Below are 17,614 nucleotides of genomic sequence, written 5' to 3' on the forward strand. Positions count from 1 at the left end.
GGGATCTTCCCGGACCGGGGCACGAACCCATGTCCCCTGCATTGGCAGGCAGACTCTCAACCACTGTGCCACCAGGGAAGCCCTATTATTCTCATTTTAATGACAAAAACTAAGACTAGAGAAAATCCACAGTTTACAGCACAGACAGGTTACTGCCTACCTAGTTCAGCAGCTTAGTCAGGATGCAAGCCCAAGTTTCACTCCAAAGCAAATGGGCTGCCTTGGGTAAAGTAATGGTCATGGCAAAAGACCACACTAGTTAAGATATATATTAGAATAAATGAGATACTCTGTCTGCCATAAGGGTCCTAGGGGCAGGAATGTGCTGGCTAGTACCTGGCAAACATTAGGCACTCAAATATAACTCAATAAATGAAAGAAAGAACAAAAATTAGTATAAGAGTAATATAGGATAATGTCAGAGATACTAAAAACATAAGAAGAGATAAAGAAGCTTTATCTTCCTTCTTCCTGTTGAGATGACAGATAGATGTGGTCCACAAATTAAAGACCTAACACAAATGCATCTCTAGGTTAACTACGGCCAACCACAGGAGCAGAAGTGGTAGTAATAGCAATAATAATAGTACCAGCAGCTACCGTTTAACAAGCTCTAATGCTTTACATGCATATTCTCATTTATTCCTCACAAAAATCCTATACAATTAAGTGTTAAGTTATTATTCCATTTCACAGATGAAAAAAGTGAAGTTTAGCATGATTAAGTAACTTTACCAACATCAGGTAATGGAGAAGGCAGAATCTGAACCCAGGCCTTCTGACTCTAGAACATGTGAGCTTAATAACCATGAATGAAAATAAAAGACCACCAATTATTTTCAAGGCTCAGCAAAGCAAACTTGATTACAATGTGTAGACCTCTTCTTATTTTGTAAAAATTAATTGTATTTAATATATTGAATTGTAACTTGTTGGTTTCAGTTTCTGTCATCTCTACTTCACAGGACAATTTCTAAAGGAAAAACCACACAAGCCACTATGAAAATCAAAGTTGATAAAAATAACCTTCTGACAAAACAAATTAGTATTTCAAACAGCAGGAACTGTCCTTTTAATATACACCTGAATAATCCTGACTGCCACAGCAAAATAGGAAGACCTATGTCAGCAAAGAACTGATGACATGTCTTTTTATAACATCCCAGAGTAGCCACAAAAAGGACGTGAACCTGTTGGGTCCATTACAATCAGGATGAACAACCAGATTGCAATTATGCCACAAACCAAAATTATCATTTTTGTAGCTTTTAAAAAAAAATCCAGATGGATAATGTAAGCCAGTGTTTCTCATACTTAAGAGTATATCAGAATCATCTGGAGGTCCTGTCAAAACATAGACTACCGGGTCAACCCGCCAAGTTTCTCATTCAGTAGGTCCAAGAATTCACATTTCTAACAAGTTTCCAAGTGAAGACAGGGACCACATTTTGAGAACCACTGAGTTAAGCAATTCCATTCCACAGGTTAACTTCATTAGATACTTGGGGGTGTGAGTTGTAGCTTACATTCTGTTGACAGCTGTGATGCAGTCCAGCTTAAATATTCTACATCAACCATTCTAAGGTTTCCTTATGAAGAGAAAGGGCTTTGCTCTCAAAACCCAAATCAAAGCCCTCTCTTCCAAGCTCTAAGATGCATAAATTGGATAAAAGATTACAATTCAGTTCAGTTTCAACAGAACCACCACCTTGACCACTCCATTAATTGTTCCTGTCTTCTTATACTTGAGTTAGTATGTTTTAGCATTACTAGAACTGGTCTAAAACACAAAATGTACTTAATTGAACGTGCCCACATTATTAAGAACCAAAGCCAAAATTCAGCTACTCCCTTTACTCATTGCCTTCCTATAAAGACATACATTACTGTGAGCATCACTTCTCAGACTGCTAGGTATCTGTATCAGCTTATGGAAGTTTCTCTTTCCGGCTTAAACTTTCCCTGGTGAAGAAGGGAAAGGAAAATATTTTGGTTTGAAAGGCAAAGTCTATGCCAGTGTATCAGCTGCCAAAATAAATAGGAAGCCTGAGATGCCAGCACAGCCCATAATTAATCAAAGGTAACTCTGGGAGTTTTAATCCAAAATTTGCCAAAATGTAAATATTTTTCTTGGATGAAGTATTTAAGGCCACAGATACCAAAGGTTGGCAATATAGTCAGCTTTCAAGATTCCACTACCAGATGACCCTTCCATCCCTGTGCAGGCACAAGTCCCTTTTTCCCCACATCCCCCTAGAACGCTGACAGCCCACATGATATTGACAAGTTCTGTTAGAGCTACCCACCCCCTCTGCCACTGGACTGCGAGCTCCACTCACCTCCACAGCCACAGACTGTAGCAACTGTGGAGCATCCAGTAAGTACCTCATCATCGTTACCATCATCATTAAAGTGGCTAACATGTCCCTCCTGGCTCTGTGTTGTGTCTCAGATGAATGATGTATGATTTATGCACATTAGTTCCTCACAACCATCATGTAAAGTGGATACAATTATCACCCCCATTTTAGGCAAACGAGTTCTGAGAAGTTAACTACTTGCCCTCAAAGTCACGAAGTAAGTGGTGGAGTCTGACTTCAGAGCAGAAGCTCAGAAAAGTGGTCCATTTAAATGAGCTTTGTCATGACCTAGAAATTCCAATCTATCAACACCTGCAAGGTATGAAATCCTTCACTGTATACAGGGTCTGAATGCAGAGAACAAGTGTCAGAGGTTAAAGTGAAAGAGGTAATTACCTGAAGTAGGAGAAACCACATTTAATAGCATCTCATATTTCTTAGCAGGATCCCTCTTCAGTCAGTGCTTTCTCATTAGGACCGCTTTATAATGAGGCAGAGTCTTCCAGATCTTGGGCTACCAAGTGCTTCCTAATAGAATAATAAACTATAACAAAATGAATCAATGTCTTTGGAGTATTACCCTGACTGGATCAATAGCTCCATTTTCTTCCACATGAACTGATGAATCTGATCTCTCCAGAAAGCCTTTGAGAAAATTTTCTTTTATCCCACCTTCACTAAATAAACCACATTCAAGTTCACCATTAGAAATCCTTAAAGTGGTAAATATTTCTTGTCACCACTTGACTGTATTAAACACACAACTTGGCATTCTAGACTTGATTAGTCAGGTCCTAAATCAATAGACCCCTTCCTCTTGTTAACTATTTGTTCATTTTCACCTTGCCTGGCAGAGGGAAATAATTAAAATCTAGTCCAAGACCTGCGTGTAAATCACCACTTAGAAGACAACTGATCTTGACTCTGCATTGTCTCTGAACCTTGATTTCATCATGAAAATAAGGATCCCACCTCCCTTATAAAACTGGGATGCGGAGAAATGAGACAAGGTCCGCACCACGCCCGCCAGCTAGGAGATCCTCTCAATAAACATTCCCTCTGCCCCTTCTCTCTCTGGTGAAATGGAAAAGAGCCCGAAACTAACATATTAAATTAGGTATTGTTTGTATCTGAATAATTCAGCTGTTCTGTGCTATTTCCTATAGCTCATTTTCATAGAGAAACAAAAAAGGGGAAAAAAAGATATTTCCTACCTAATAAGCTATTCGGGGCAAGAGGTCATTAGTTCAGGAAAGTGGGAAGAGCTACTAAAACTAGGCCCTAAGGAATGAAGTCATTTAGACCCTCTGGCCATTCCTCTATCTTTGGCTGCTTACTGGCAGTCAGCAGTCCTCTGCTATACATCTGCTGGGCCCGATCAGGGTCCGGAGTCAGCAGAGAGAATGGTCACCCAAATACACAATCTTTATTCTTAAACTGAGGCTTGTATCCTATAACCCATAACATCCATAATGTCTCTTCTCTTTCATGAGCCTTGACAGCAACGTCAAAAGGCAGCCTGTGCCCAGTGTCGGCCTCTGGGCCCACACAGCTCCCCCCGCCACATCCTTAGTTCGCCAGTCTCCGGATCAGAAGGCACTTCTCAACACGCAGGCACAGAGCAAGAGGTCACCAGACTGTACAGTTCACGAGGACGAGCATGTCTGCCTTGGTCATGTACTCCTAGCACACAGTCCATTGAAAGCATCAAACATTTGTGGGTTGAAAAACAGCAAGAGATGAAAAAAAATGTGATGCAGTCCAAAGGCCTGCAAAAGACCCCAAACCTTTAAATTTCCCTTCGGAAAAACAAAAACACATTAACAAACAAAAACACAACCAAAACGCTCTCAGTCCTGTCCTGTTCTCTCTCCTTTTGGAGATCCTTCCCCCAAGTCCACAGAAGCCTGAACCCAGGAGAAGGCTGTAATGAAGAGAGGAAAACTGAACAATCTCCTCCCAAATTTGTGGTCATCAGCTGATGTTTTGGTGTCTTGTTGGATCTCTTTTTTTTTTTTTTTTTTTTTTTTGACGGCCATGTGACCACCAGCACCCTTCTTGACCTAGAAGGGAGATGCGGCCAAGAGTGGTTTCTTTAGAGATTAGCATCAGGTTGAGCGGTGAAACAGGCTGAGCAGGTACAACAGAAATGTGGGCCTTGCTTCAATTTCTCACTATCTTTCTTTAAAAAAACAACTAGAAGATATTTTTGTATGTTTTTAAGACGGGAAAAAAAGACTATCTTTTAGAGACACATACTAAACCATTTACAGATGAAATGATACAATACCTGGGAAATGCTTCAAAATAACATGAAAGCAGGAAGAGACAGTCAGGAAGATGGATGAAAGAGGACTGTCCAGGAGCTGATCATTGTTGGAAGCCAGGTGACATGTATGTACATGGGAATTTGCTATACACTACTCTGTCTATTATTGAATATGTTTAAACTTTTCCAAAATAAGAAATGAAAAAGACTTGGGGGGATAAACTTTATCCAAAGAGGAAACAAACAAACAAACAAAAAAAACAGTTGGTCACTAAATTTTCCAGCAATGTTCAAGAAAATGGGAGCATCATCTGGGCTGACTCCCACTATTTTTTTTTTTTTTTTTTTTTTTTTTTTATGCGTTACGCGGGCCTCTCACTGTTGTGGCCTCTCCCGTTGCGGAGCACAGGCTCCGGACGCGCAGGCTCAGCGGCCATGGCTCACGGGCCCAGCCGCTCCGCGGCATGTGGGATCCTCCCAGACCGGGGCACGAACCCGTGTCCCCTGCATCGGCAGGCGGACTCTCAACCACTGCGCCACCAGGGAAGCCCCTGACTCCCACTATTAAGTACACTGAGTTTATTATAAAATTCTTCTTTAGAGTTAAACTCAAATTACCATACACCAGTTACACAATGGTTTTCACCTTTTAAGAATCTGTGCTATTTGCAAAATTTTGAATTAATATTTCTATTTGATGACTTTCTTATACCAACAGAATCTTTTGGAAGCCAAATATTAGGCATATTTCATTTTACTTCAAAAACACTGGACAAAAGAAATGTGAAAATGAAGGATCAGGAAAGTTGAGGAGCTTGCCTTAGGTCACACAGCTAGTAAGTGGCAGAGCCATCGTTGAAACTCAGATCTGACTTCCATATGATAATTAGGAGGTTTTTCTGAGTAGCAACTGTTCTTACATTGTTTGGTTCTTTTTAAGGTTCTTAGAGACAGTAAGGCTACAGCAGTTATTTTACTGACTAGCACCAGATGCATTCCTCAAAAACACCGGGGAAAACTATTATTAAAAGTATGTTCATAACATTTAAATATAAATATGGCTTTAAAGTGTATAATACTGAGGAATTAACTATAATTTATTTTAGAGCTAAAAGAAAGCAATGACTGGGATATATCTGGTAAATATGCAGCAAATAGAAATTGCCCAATCTAAATACTCTACAATATGAAAAGTACTTCTTCAGCTTAAGACTTTAAACTTTAAAAATTCAGTTTGCAAACATGAGGGAGGACCTGTAAGTGACTGATGGAGTTTTTTTCCTTGACATGTAATGAGACCTAAATTCTGTGACCCACAGGCTAAAGTTTGCCTTTTGTAGTACCATTTTGTCACAGAACTTAAAAAAGCGCATGTTGTGTACAGGTGTATATTTATAAATGTGACCATTAATAGAATATTTGGAACTGTCATTTACACACTGTTTCTGTTATACCTAAAGTTGAACCTGTTAGTTTGCCTTGAAGTTTAAACAGCTCATGGATTAAAATGAAATATAACTATTGGGCTAGTTGCTAATTTGTTTACAATGATAAAAAATGCATGTTCAGTATCATTCAAAGATTCGCACAGGTCAGAAATACATTATGAATCAAATCAAAACAATTTTTATGAGATATCTACCTATGCCTAGTCCATAACATAGCAGGTACTCAATAAATATATGCTAAATAAATTAATTAAAATATAAAAAACAGAACTTAATTCCAGGATAAAAGCTAAAATATATTCAATTCAAATCTATGGCACCTTTTCCTGTCTTTTAATGAACAAAATCATAAATTCTTCATTAAAGTACAGTCTCCTTCTAAGGGTCCATCGACAGATGAAGGGATAAAGAAGATGTGGCACATATATACAATGGAATATTACTCAGCCATAAAAAGAAATGAAATTGAGTTATTTGTAGTGAGGTGGATGGACCTAGAGTCTGTCATACAGAGTGAAGTAAGTCAGAAAGAGAAAAACAAATACCGTATGCTAACACATATATGGAACCTAAAAAAAAAAAAACAAAAAAATTGGTTCTGAAGAACCTAGGGGCAGGACAGGAATAAAGACACAGACGTAGAGAATGGACTTGAGGACACAGGGAGGGGGAAGGGTAAGCTGGGATGAAGTGAGACTTATATATACTTATATATACTGCCAAATGTAAAACAGATAGCTAGAGGGAAGCAGCCGCGTAGCACAGGGAGATCAGCTTGGTGCTCTGTGACCACCTAGATGGGTGGGATAGGGAGGGTGGGAGGGAGACGCAAGAGAGAGGAGATATGCGGATATATGTATATGTATAGCTGATTCACTTTGTTATAAAGCAGAGACTAACACACCATTGTAAAGCAATTATACTCCAATAAAGATGTTAAAAAAAAGTAGTCTCCTTTAATGTATACAAAAACAATCAAATGTTCTAAATTTCTTAAAAATAGGCAAAATCTTTCAAACTACTGAAAGATGCAGGTTGCCAATGCTAATAAATGTTTAGGTATATAAACAATTATTAAAACTTCTCTTCAAGAAAGCTGATAATTCTGCTAAATGTTTTATCTGTCCTGGGTTGCATCTAGCTTATTTAAAAGTAGTACTCTGAGAAGTGGAGCATATATGATAAGATAAGCAAAACTAAGGACTGCTCAAAATCTTTCATAGATACCCAAGCTTTTTGTAGTTATTTTAATTTCCTGATTTTACTCAATATTAGAGATTTTAATTTTATTTTAAACAAAAAAATGTAAGCTACCTAATACGGCCACATATTTAAAGTACCTTAGAATAACCCTTCACTGCTAGGTCTGTGTTCTCAAATTTAAGTGACTTGCTCAAGGTCACACAGCTAACTAGAGTTCAGATCAAACTTAAGTCTGTTTGGATCCAGGGTCTGTGCTTCAGTCTACTACATTTTTGGCTTCACACAATAGCCTTTCTCAGTAATTATCCAAGTGTCAGCTTCAGAAATTGATTAAAAATAGGATCTATATAGATCCTTTATCTTTCTATTGAGAATTTTCTGAAAACCTGAAAGTGTAACGCCTTCTGTTCCAATATTATATGATATGATGAGAATCTACGCTAACTTTGAAGTAAAAAATTCTACACTGCTATAAATTTATCATGGTAAAAATATACTTTAATTTCCTCAAGAACAATTTTGTTTGAACAATTAAATACAAAATGACTTTTGTCAGGAAAAATTAAAATGAATGCTCATGTTACAAGCTCCCTGCCTTGAAGAGAAATATATTATCTCATCTGTAATGGGACCAAAAACTGAGGTAAAATATAGTGCTGAAAAAATGTGATAATGGAACCTCAAGCTTATTTTCCTTAATAGAAAGAGCAAAAAAGTCGTAAGGAAAATAGATTTAGACTGTAAAATTCAAAATAGGCATATGTTAACTTTAAGACTACTTTTCCAATTCTTTCTCATGAACACCAACAAAAATTATTCTCAAAAGCATAAACTCATGAACTAAATAACATCTTTCTAGTTGCAACTAGCAACAAGCACGTTCACTAGGCTTGCAATAACCAGGTTTTTCCTGAAAGATGTTGGAACAGTGTGTTGACGATATTCCATGGCTTCCCTGAAGACACATCAAAAAATAATCAAAAAACTACCCTGCCCAAGTTTCAATTCCATCAGAAAAGCAATTAAACCTAGTTAAAAGGCTTTCTACAAAAAGGTGTAAAATGGCATCTGGTAGCCTTTTCTCAAACTTTTCCAATATTTCAATTCTGCTGGAGCCAGAACCATCCAACCCATACTTTACAGTTAAAAAAAATTACTTTACCGTCTTCTAATATAGATAAATACAAAGTCAAAGAAAATGTTTCCTATATCCCTCTTGGGACTATATGAGAAAACAAAAATGTAATAACGTTGCACTTTAGATAATTTTAATATTGATAATTCACCATGACTTTCAGACCTGAAGCGATGCAGTAACTTTCTGTTTTCAGATGTAAGATGCCATATATAATTTTGAGGATCAATAAACTGAAAACACAAGGAGAGTTATTAAAGTAACATAAATTATTTGCCTGGTTAAGACAACTTAACAAATCCATGGTGACCAAGTAAGAGCAAATGGGCTCCAAATCCTAAAATGTCTCCCTATCAATCAAGTTTTAGGATCATCTTTGTAACAGATTTTGTCTCCCCCCTTTCCTTTTTCTTTTCTCTTTTTTTTTTTTTTCATTTTGGTCTACTTCTTGGTTCTTAGCTAATGGAGATGGGGGCATAACTGAGCTGAATATAAGAGAGTACTAGGATATATAGCATACAATTCTCCTTTACATTCCTGTAAGGACAGAAGATCTAGGTACCCCTCCAAAGAACTGCTATATTCAAATTAATTATTGGCAGGTGCCCCAATATATTATTTGGTTTGGACATCAGGATTCCAGGATGTGTTTGGCAGGATGGGTAGGATTTTCCTCCCCTTAATGTAAGGGTCAAATCATGCCTTTAGTCACATAAACATGGCCCTTGTTTCTTCATTTTGAAATTAAGACAATAAAACTAAGCCTCATAGGGTTGAGAAATCCTATACACGAAGTGAGATAACATACGTGAAAGCACGTAGCTCAGTACCTAGTATATAGTACGTACTAAAATCAAACAAAAAAATATTGATTTGAATATTATTTAATAGTTTAAAGTTGACAAATAAATATATTCTATTATTTTCTATTTTTCAAAACTTTATAATCAGCTTTTAATCATCAGGTATCAATGATTCACTGTAAATATTTTTCTTTCATCTTACATGTTTCCGGGAGGCATTTACCGCCCCCCGCCATCTGTAACATGTCTATGTGAAAAGACACTGTAGTATAATGTTTAAAAACCAAATCTCATGTGTGAATAGTAATAATAACAATAATAATTTCTACTTCATAGGATTGCTGAATGAATTAAATGAGTTAATACATGTAAAACACTTAGACTATCAAAGGCATGTTAGCCATTATTAAATACATATTAGTTTAGTTGTATCTGAAAACTGGATTTCAGGCATGTTATCTGCATCCACATAATGAAAACTTTAAGCTAAGCAAAAATAACTTAGAAACAAATTTTAATACAAAGAAAATCCCAAAATATAATGCCTGTCATATCAGTTATTTAGAGGATTATTCACATATTTGGAATCTTTGCTCCCGCTCCATAAACATGGATAAAAGAGAAGGTTAAGATTGGCCCCCAAAATTAATTTAAAATGTCATCATGAATTTTAATTCACTGTATGTACCCAAACCTATATTAAATAAATGTAAAAACCATTCTGATTCATTTCAAATTAAAATAAACACTGCCCAGTATTAGTTACATTTCAGGTAAATTATTTCCTTTTAATATAATAATTCCATGCTAGTCTTTGATTGAATACCAATATTATAATATAGCCATGTAAATTCTATCCTGTAATTTCTGTGGTAAATTTTAAGATCTCTCTATAACACCTAAGGAATTCTTTCTAAAAGCAACAGAAATTGAATTACTAATCTATAAAATGTCTTTCCTAAAACTAATAGTGTTTAAGGTAATAAATTTAAATAAGATAGCAGTGTTTAGAAGAAAGTATGGACTGTGATTGCAGCAGTTTAAATTTCACAGTAGCTTGCTTTAGAATCATAAGGAACTTAGGAATCACCTAGGTCACCACCAGCCCCAATTTTATGAAGAAACTGAGGTCCCCAAATGCTATGACACTGATAGGGCCAAGACCACAACCTAGGTGTCTGGGCTCCCAGTCAAATAAATGTTTCTTCAAATCTTTTCATATCAGATTTAACCAAGTAATTCATATCAACTCAAAACAGTATTTTTTGCCAAAAAATTATTCAAAAGAATAATTCTCTAAAACACACACACACACACACACACACACACACACACAGAACTGCATTCATTTAAGTAAGCACCACGGTACTCAGTTTACTACCTTCTTATATTTTCAAAACCCTATTAGGAATTTCTTGTCATAAAGATTCTTTTCAAATCACTTATTTTTATTGTGACTTACAACTCAACCCAATGCTTGCTCTCAGCTCCCCAGCTCCCAACCTCTCTCTTTCTCTCTCTTCACTCTCTCACACACAGAAATATACACACTCTCCTAAAAATGGTGGGGATGGTGAACAGAAAGCAACAATTTAGTTTCTAATCCTACCAAATTTCATCCATTTTCCATTCTCAGCATAACAGACAACAATTCTAAGGGAAGAGTTAGTTTCTAACAGTATCTTTTAGTATCAATCTTAGTCTACTAGTATTTCATACACCAGCTTCATCTCTAAGAAACCATCTGATTAAAAAAATTTCACATGTTAAACACATCCCATTAGCTCCATAAAAATATTAATAATGTGCACATACATATAGCTTATTCATTTTCTGAAATTTTTATTTTTCCCAAAGCAAACCTTTATCAAAAGTCAGTAAACTGAGAATGGAAAACAAACTATGAGGTCACATAAATTCATTCTGTCACTTTATAAGTAGCAAAATAGAAAAGTATTTTTAATTCTGAGCCAATCTTAACCCAGTTAAAATGTTGAGAATGCCGTCTTAGATTTTTTCAATTGGGAATATATAAATAATTCATAAAAGTTACCTTTGCATTAAATTTCCCTTAAATTTATGTTCAAAGGAATATCAAAACCAACTTTTTAAAAATAGACTTCATGGGATTGCCAACGTCTTCAAACAGCCTTTCACCTGACCACTAAAGCATGATAACTGCTCTCTTCAGTTTGAGTAAAAACCCGTTCTAAAAACAAAAGCCAACAGCTTTTTTTATACCTGGGCAAAAAAATTATTAAAAAAAAATTTTTTTAACTAGATTTCACCAAATATTTTAAGATACATCCTAATCATTATACCTGAATCCTTCGAGAAGGGATATTTAATTCCTTGGAATGACACAGGGTTCTCTTAGCAAACCTCCCCTCCCTCTGAGCAAATTATTAATTAAAACAGATAATTCTACTTGTGTTGACATCATATATGGAGACATTGCAATTATTTTGAAATCTGCTTGAGCCTTTGCCAAAAGATCTCTAAAATAACCCTCTAGATATAGCACATGTGTATGCGTACACATGTATGTAGCGTTTTTTAATCCTTGCTTTTTAACCTAGAGTTTGTACTCTTATCAGCTGTGTGCTCTTGGGCAAGTTATTATATCTTGCTGATACTCAATTTTCTCATCTCTAAAATGGGAATAATAACAGAACTTATCTTGTGGGATTTGTTCTGAGGACTGATTCAATGTTAGCTTAAAACCCATACAAGTTTCCTAAACACATATAAATGATCATACCCCCAAAGTATACAAATTTAGTGGGGCATCTGATGTTCAGTTAACTATGAAATTCCCTTTATCCTCTGTCTATCAACTAGACTGGCTGCTCATTAATTAAAAAACATGAAACAATGTGACTCTTGCAGAATAAGGATACACTGGTGGCAAGAAAGACAAGTGATCTTTGCCTGGGTCTATTTTTAGGAATGGTTTAATTATCTACACCCCCAGTGTTAACACTGTAAAATAAACAAATGGGTGAAAGGCATCATAAAAGAGTCACTCTGAGATCAACAGTTTCATAGTATGCAAAAATAATTGGGGATGAAGAAAATATTTAGATCATTTTTCTAGCAGTCCTTAACTGACACAAGGCAGGCCAGAATTTGCAAAAAGGTTTAACAGGAATTGCCAAATTGATGAATTCAAACTGTTCAGACCGCAGGGTTCAGAGAGGTTTCAGGTTTAAAATATAACCAGTGAGAAAACTATAATTCAGTAGCTGGTTTTCAGTGAATCACTACCTTACAGTGGACAAAAATTAATTTGCGAGGTTATATAGTTATGCAAATGGGTAGAAAATGCTCATCAGTTTCCACAATGAAATATATTTATATCTACATTATTTATTCTCACTTAAATAAGTAGGGAAAAACCAACCACGATTCTCTTGTCAGGCTAGAAGGGTATTATAGTTAATAATCATGACATCACTAGCTACCTGGTATTCATAATTATGATGATTTAGACGATTATCTAGGGGAAGATAACAATTAGAAATTTACCAAAAAAAAAGCTGAATATTTTGTTCCAAATTATACTCCTCTCCTGCCAAAATCATGTCTGGTAATTAACTCGTTTTCTAAGAAGAGCTCTGATATGAATACAGACAATTCAAACTCTCTTCGTTACTTAGATATTACACCCTGCCGTTTCCTTATTTCATCTTAATCTATTAATGGAACATAATCTTACCGGAAAAGGAAAAATGTTGTCAGCCCTGTTCAAGCTATCTTCCATCCAGGATTTAGGAGCAAAGGCAGAGCTGGGGCGAGCGTACTTCTGGAGCTGAATATGATTGCTTGCAAAATTTTTCTTCAAAGGCGAGATGGAGTTCAGGGGCGTTATTCCTCCATTCAGCCCTCTGCGGTGATCTCGGCCTTGGGAACCTCCCCAGCCACCATATCCACCACCTCCTGGGCTCCAGGAAGAAGACGGTGTAGGAGAGGGACTCTGGTAGCTGCTCCATGGAGAGGGGGGTTTGTTAAGATTATTCGCCAAATGAGGCAGCTGGTTAAAAGCAGCATTTCTATGTGTGAAAGGTGGGGGATGGGGACTGGCAGGAGACCTCCTCTGCTGCTGATGCTGGCTGTGATGATGCTGGAAATGAGGGTGATGGGGGTGGTGCTGTGAGAGAGGCCCGATCTGAGGAGAGAAACTGCCTCCAAAGCCAGGGCTGACATGATGGGGAAAATTTTGAAACAACAGAGCACCGTTATTAGCCGAAGCAGCCGGGACCCCTCCCTGGTGAAAGAAACTTGCATCTTCATTGATGATTGTAGAGGAAGAAGGCGCTATCGCTGCTGACCAGTTACTGAAACCAGTAAGAGACGACGCGCTAGATGTCAAGGGTTGGGTTGAAGTACCTAGCCCCGTGGCTTCTTGATAATCAAACCCTGTCAACACTGGTGATTCGATTCTTATTTTCTCCTTCCCGTTGCCATTTTCTGAAGAATTGTCCCCTTGATTTTCTTCAGATTTTGCCTTCTCAGTTTCAGGCAGTATTCCAGCTTCCTGACCTGGACTGGGGGAGAGCTGCTGCTTTTCTAAAGGGTCTTGCTGTTCCTGTTGCTGACTTTTTGCCTTTTCTGATCCCAAGATCTCATCCTGAATGTTATGGGTAGCCGGGGCAGGAAAGAGCCAAGCTGACCCGGCACTGCTGCCATTGGCAGCTGTGTTATTATTTATAAAAGCAGCGGGGCTGGGGGTGGCATTTTGGTGATGGTGTGGAGGCTGCAGATGTGGATGGAATCTGACTGGAAAAGCAGATTTATTCCCAGTATTGCTTTGCACTAGCACTCCAAACCCGTAATCCCCCATTTATTATTTTTAGGCTCAGAATCTTATGATAAAAAAAAAAAAACAACCTGATGTCTCACGCCTTTGTATCCTCTACCCCAAATTTAAGTTGCTTGTTTGAAATGTCTTATTTTTAGCTAGCTCAAAGATCGCAGCTTATCACCCTAAATAGTTCAGATTTGGAATTCTGGTCTCTGAAAGAAAAAAACTAAAAAAAAAAAAAAGTCTTAAAACATTGACATGAATCCAACTTATTCTAGGAGGGAATAAAAACGAAGAGGGTAAAAATCAAGTCTTTGGTTAGTAAAATAGGCGCTTTCTTTTTCCAAAGGAAAACGTACATGAATGACAAAAACACAGCTTCTCAAGCATCTATGGATGTAGAAGAATAAGCATTGCGCGGAGTAAAAATATATATATATATAATTTAACAATCACATATGGTCTTCTTCAGCAGTTTAGATTCACTCACGTAAAAATTAGAATAGGGCTAAAGGGAGAATACGTTCTTTTCTTGGCAGCTTGGTTAAAAAAAATCAGGAATAATTTAAGAACATTATATATTATATATTTATATATATAGATTATATTAGGTTATTTGGGGTGGGAGGCGAATTCCTGGTTGCAGAAGAGGAAATCAGCATTGACTAATGGAAAGATGATTGCAGGGAAGTTTCTGCTGTTCCTGGTCCTGTTTCTGATCTTTCACGGGGTGCAGTTTTGGCCTCTGGGGCTGTTCCTGAAGCTCTGGGTGCAGATCTTGCTGCGGTCGCTGTTCCTGGGGCTCCCCCCGGCCTCCTCTCCCCCATGAAATGGGTTGGAAACACCCGTTTCTCCCTCTTGGGGGTGTCGCGATCAGGACGGATTAGAGAGACTCGACGAGAACAAGCTGGCGGCCCCGGGGTGCGGGGACCAAGGGGGCGACCTGGAAGGTCCTGCGGTTTCGGCCTCTACCCCTCTCTGCGGCTCCGGGGTTTTTTTCCCTCATGGGACCCAGGGGCGGTTTGTTCAGTTCTCTCAGTTCGATTCTCCGCAGGGGGGAAAAAAGAGGAAAAATAGGAAAACCCCACCAGCGTAGTTACTCTAAAAGAGAAGGGCCTTCCCCCCTTTGCTCGCTCTCTCTCTTTTTTCCCCCAGATTTTTAAAAAAACTGTAATTTAGAAGGCTTTTGTTTCTCCTCACGGTTGCTGGGCCGTCGTCGCCGCCGCCGTCGCTTTACCCCGGTCCCGCAGTCCCCGCTGTCGTAGTTGCGGACTCCGCCTGGCTCTTCTTCTCTCCTCCTTCCTCCTCTGCTGTCGCCGCTGCCGCCGCCGCCGCCGCCGCTGCCACCGCCTCCCGGTGCCCGGGTTCAGCAGCCGCGGCTGAGTCCTTCCCGTAGGACCGAGCCGAGTGAAATGACAACCAGCTGGAAAGACCGAGAGACACTTCCGGTTCGAAGAGGGAGGGGTGGGTTAGGGCAGACACCCCCGCCCACCTGCCGAAAAGCCAATCATCTGCTAGAATTCAGATTAGGCCACACCCCTAGGCTCAGGCGACCTCCCAGGAAGGTCGAAAAGTTATCTCGAGAGACGCCCCTTCCGTCTGCGCCTCGCCCAGTGAGGCCTGGCGCCTGGAACCCGCTCCCCCGACCCAGAGTGAACGCAACTGGTCGCCATCTTTAGTGTGGGCAAAGGGCTCCTGCGCTGTTTATCTCGCCTAACCACGCTCTGCAGGAGGAGTATAGCGGGACGCGTGGAAGAGAACGGATTCCTCTAGCACTGCGGTAAAGAGTCCAGGTGTGGGAGATCGGTGGGGCAACCCCTGAAACCGCGGATGAACGGGAGGACTGCCCATAGTAAACGTGGTTCCCCGGGCATCACGTGCTTTGACCGGAGCTCCTCCCCAGAGGGATCTGGAAGAGGAGGCGGGTTTTCCCGGCAGCTGTGCGGTGCCTGGAGTTGCGTATGTCCTTGTCCTGAATGTAGACCTCACGCGGGACTCTCCTTTCACCTTCCGTTCCCGCACCCCAACTCCTCCAGCTTAGTTTAGGCTCCCGTCTGGTGCAGTCTCAGGCACAAAGATACAGCTGCTGTAAACGTCTGTGGCTGAGCCCTCATCCCCATCCGGCTCTAGTGCACCCTTCTCGCTTACTAGAGGGTCATTTCCGAAACGAAAAGCTTGTTAGGGTCCTCACCTGCTCAGACCTCTCTGCGACTGCCCATTACCTCCTTGAAAAAGACCAAACTTTTTAGTCTGGTGTTCAAGGCTTTTCCACTCTGGGGGCAGTATATCTTAACACCTCGTCTCCCTCCAACCGCTCCACACCAAGGTGCTCCAAATATAATCTCAGCGCCTTTTTACTTTCCCTTTCCTTTCTTCTCCACCTGGTAAACTCCTACTTAGTTTTAGGAATCGGTTCAAAAGCTACCAACTCTGTCTTCCGAGCTCCCTCTTACGAACATCCATGGCCCAGTGTACATCTCATGCTTCTTTATCACCCTCTATTGTAATGGTGGTTTATGTCTCCTGGACCTGTGGTCAGCTGTGGGCTCTTTGAGGCGAGAATCTTGTAGATAGGAGTCATCAGTGAATGAATGCTGAAGAAATGAGTGAACAAACCAACTACAATGAAATCTTTCCTGAATGACAGTCCCTTTTCCAAATCTGAATAATTTCATACCTTATGCCATTTGGTTTGGGACTCACATCTCTCAAACTTTAATCATTTAGGTTGTTCATTTGCTGCTCAAGGGCTCCATGTCTTGTTCATATTTGTACGTTCTCACCACTATGACCACCATCAGGACCTAGATTAATGTCTTGCTCTCAGCACTCGCTCTAAAGATGTTGAATAAGTGAGTGTTTTCCTTTAGTAGAAAATGAGAAATGAAAAGAAATCAGAGGAGAGCCACAAGTGACTATGGCAAGAGTCGGGAATAAAAAAGGGAGAGATCAAAGACTTTTAAGAAGAATCTCATGAAAAAAGGTGGCTTCCATTTCATTTCCCTAGCCTTTCTTCAATGACCCCAACTTCTGCTGCTTGAGTTTATCAATCCTCCCATACTTCCATGTAGAACACCTGTTTGGGACGTTAATCGGTGATTTTTTTGTCTTTTCATTGTGCCATGAACATGAGTCTTGTCTCTGTAACTCTACTTTGAGTTCCTTAAGTGTTAGGGATTGGGTCTGATTCTGCTGTTTATTCCCCACAACTGGACATACCTTGAGACTTAGCTGGTTCAGTTAGGTGTCACTTCCTCCAAAATGAGTTCCCTGACTGCTCCTTTTTGTAGCATCTTACAGATTCCTCTCATTTACTCACTGCTGGTTGTCAGTGAGTTCGTTTTTTCATGAGCAGAGCTTGTGTCTGATTTATCTGTGTGTCCCCAGTGGCCATCAGAGGGTCTGGCACAGAGCAGACTCAGGACATGTTTATTGAATGAATGAATGAATGAATCTTCAATGTCCAGTAGATGGTTGAGAGTCTTTTGGGGCTGCCAATTCTTAGTGACTAAACTGGCTGCCATATTTGAAGGAAAGAGGGCTATCTTTAGAACCAAACAGGTAATTTGAATTCCAGATCTGCTACGTCCTA

The 17,614-nt window shown here is 39.3% G+C and overlaps 1 protein-coding gene across 3 annotated transcripts in view; it reads right to left on the minus strand.

Annotated features, from left to right (window-relative positions):
• CPEB4 (cytoplasmic polyadenylation element binding protein 4) overlaps positions 1-15,434 on the minus strand; it is a 64,717-nt gene extending 49,283 nt beyond the window's left edge. For all 3 annotated transcript variants that reach the window (XM_032625572.1, XM_032625571.1, XM_032625570.1), the window contains exon 1: positions 12,937-15,434. In XM_032625572.1, the coding sequence (XP_032481463.1) occupies positions 12,937-14,061 (1,125 nt within the window). In that variant the 5' untranslated portion in view covers positions 14,062-15,434. The remainder of the gene's footprint in view (positions 1-12,936) is intronic.
• Positions 15,435-17,614: the final 2,180 nt, after the last annotated feature.

The sequence above is a fragment of the Phocoena sinus genome, chromosome 3, assembly GCF_008692025.1.
Source record: "Phocoena sinus isolate mPhoSin1 chromosome 3, mPhoSin1.pri, whole genome shotgun sequence".
Lineage (NCBI taxonomy): Eukaryota > Metazoa > Chordata > Mammalia > Artiodactyla > Phocoenidae > Phocoena > Phocoena sinus.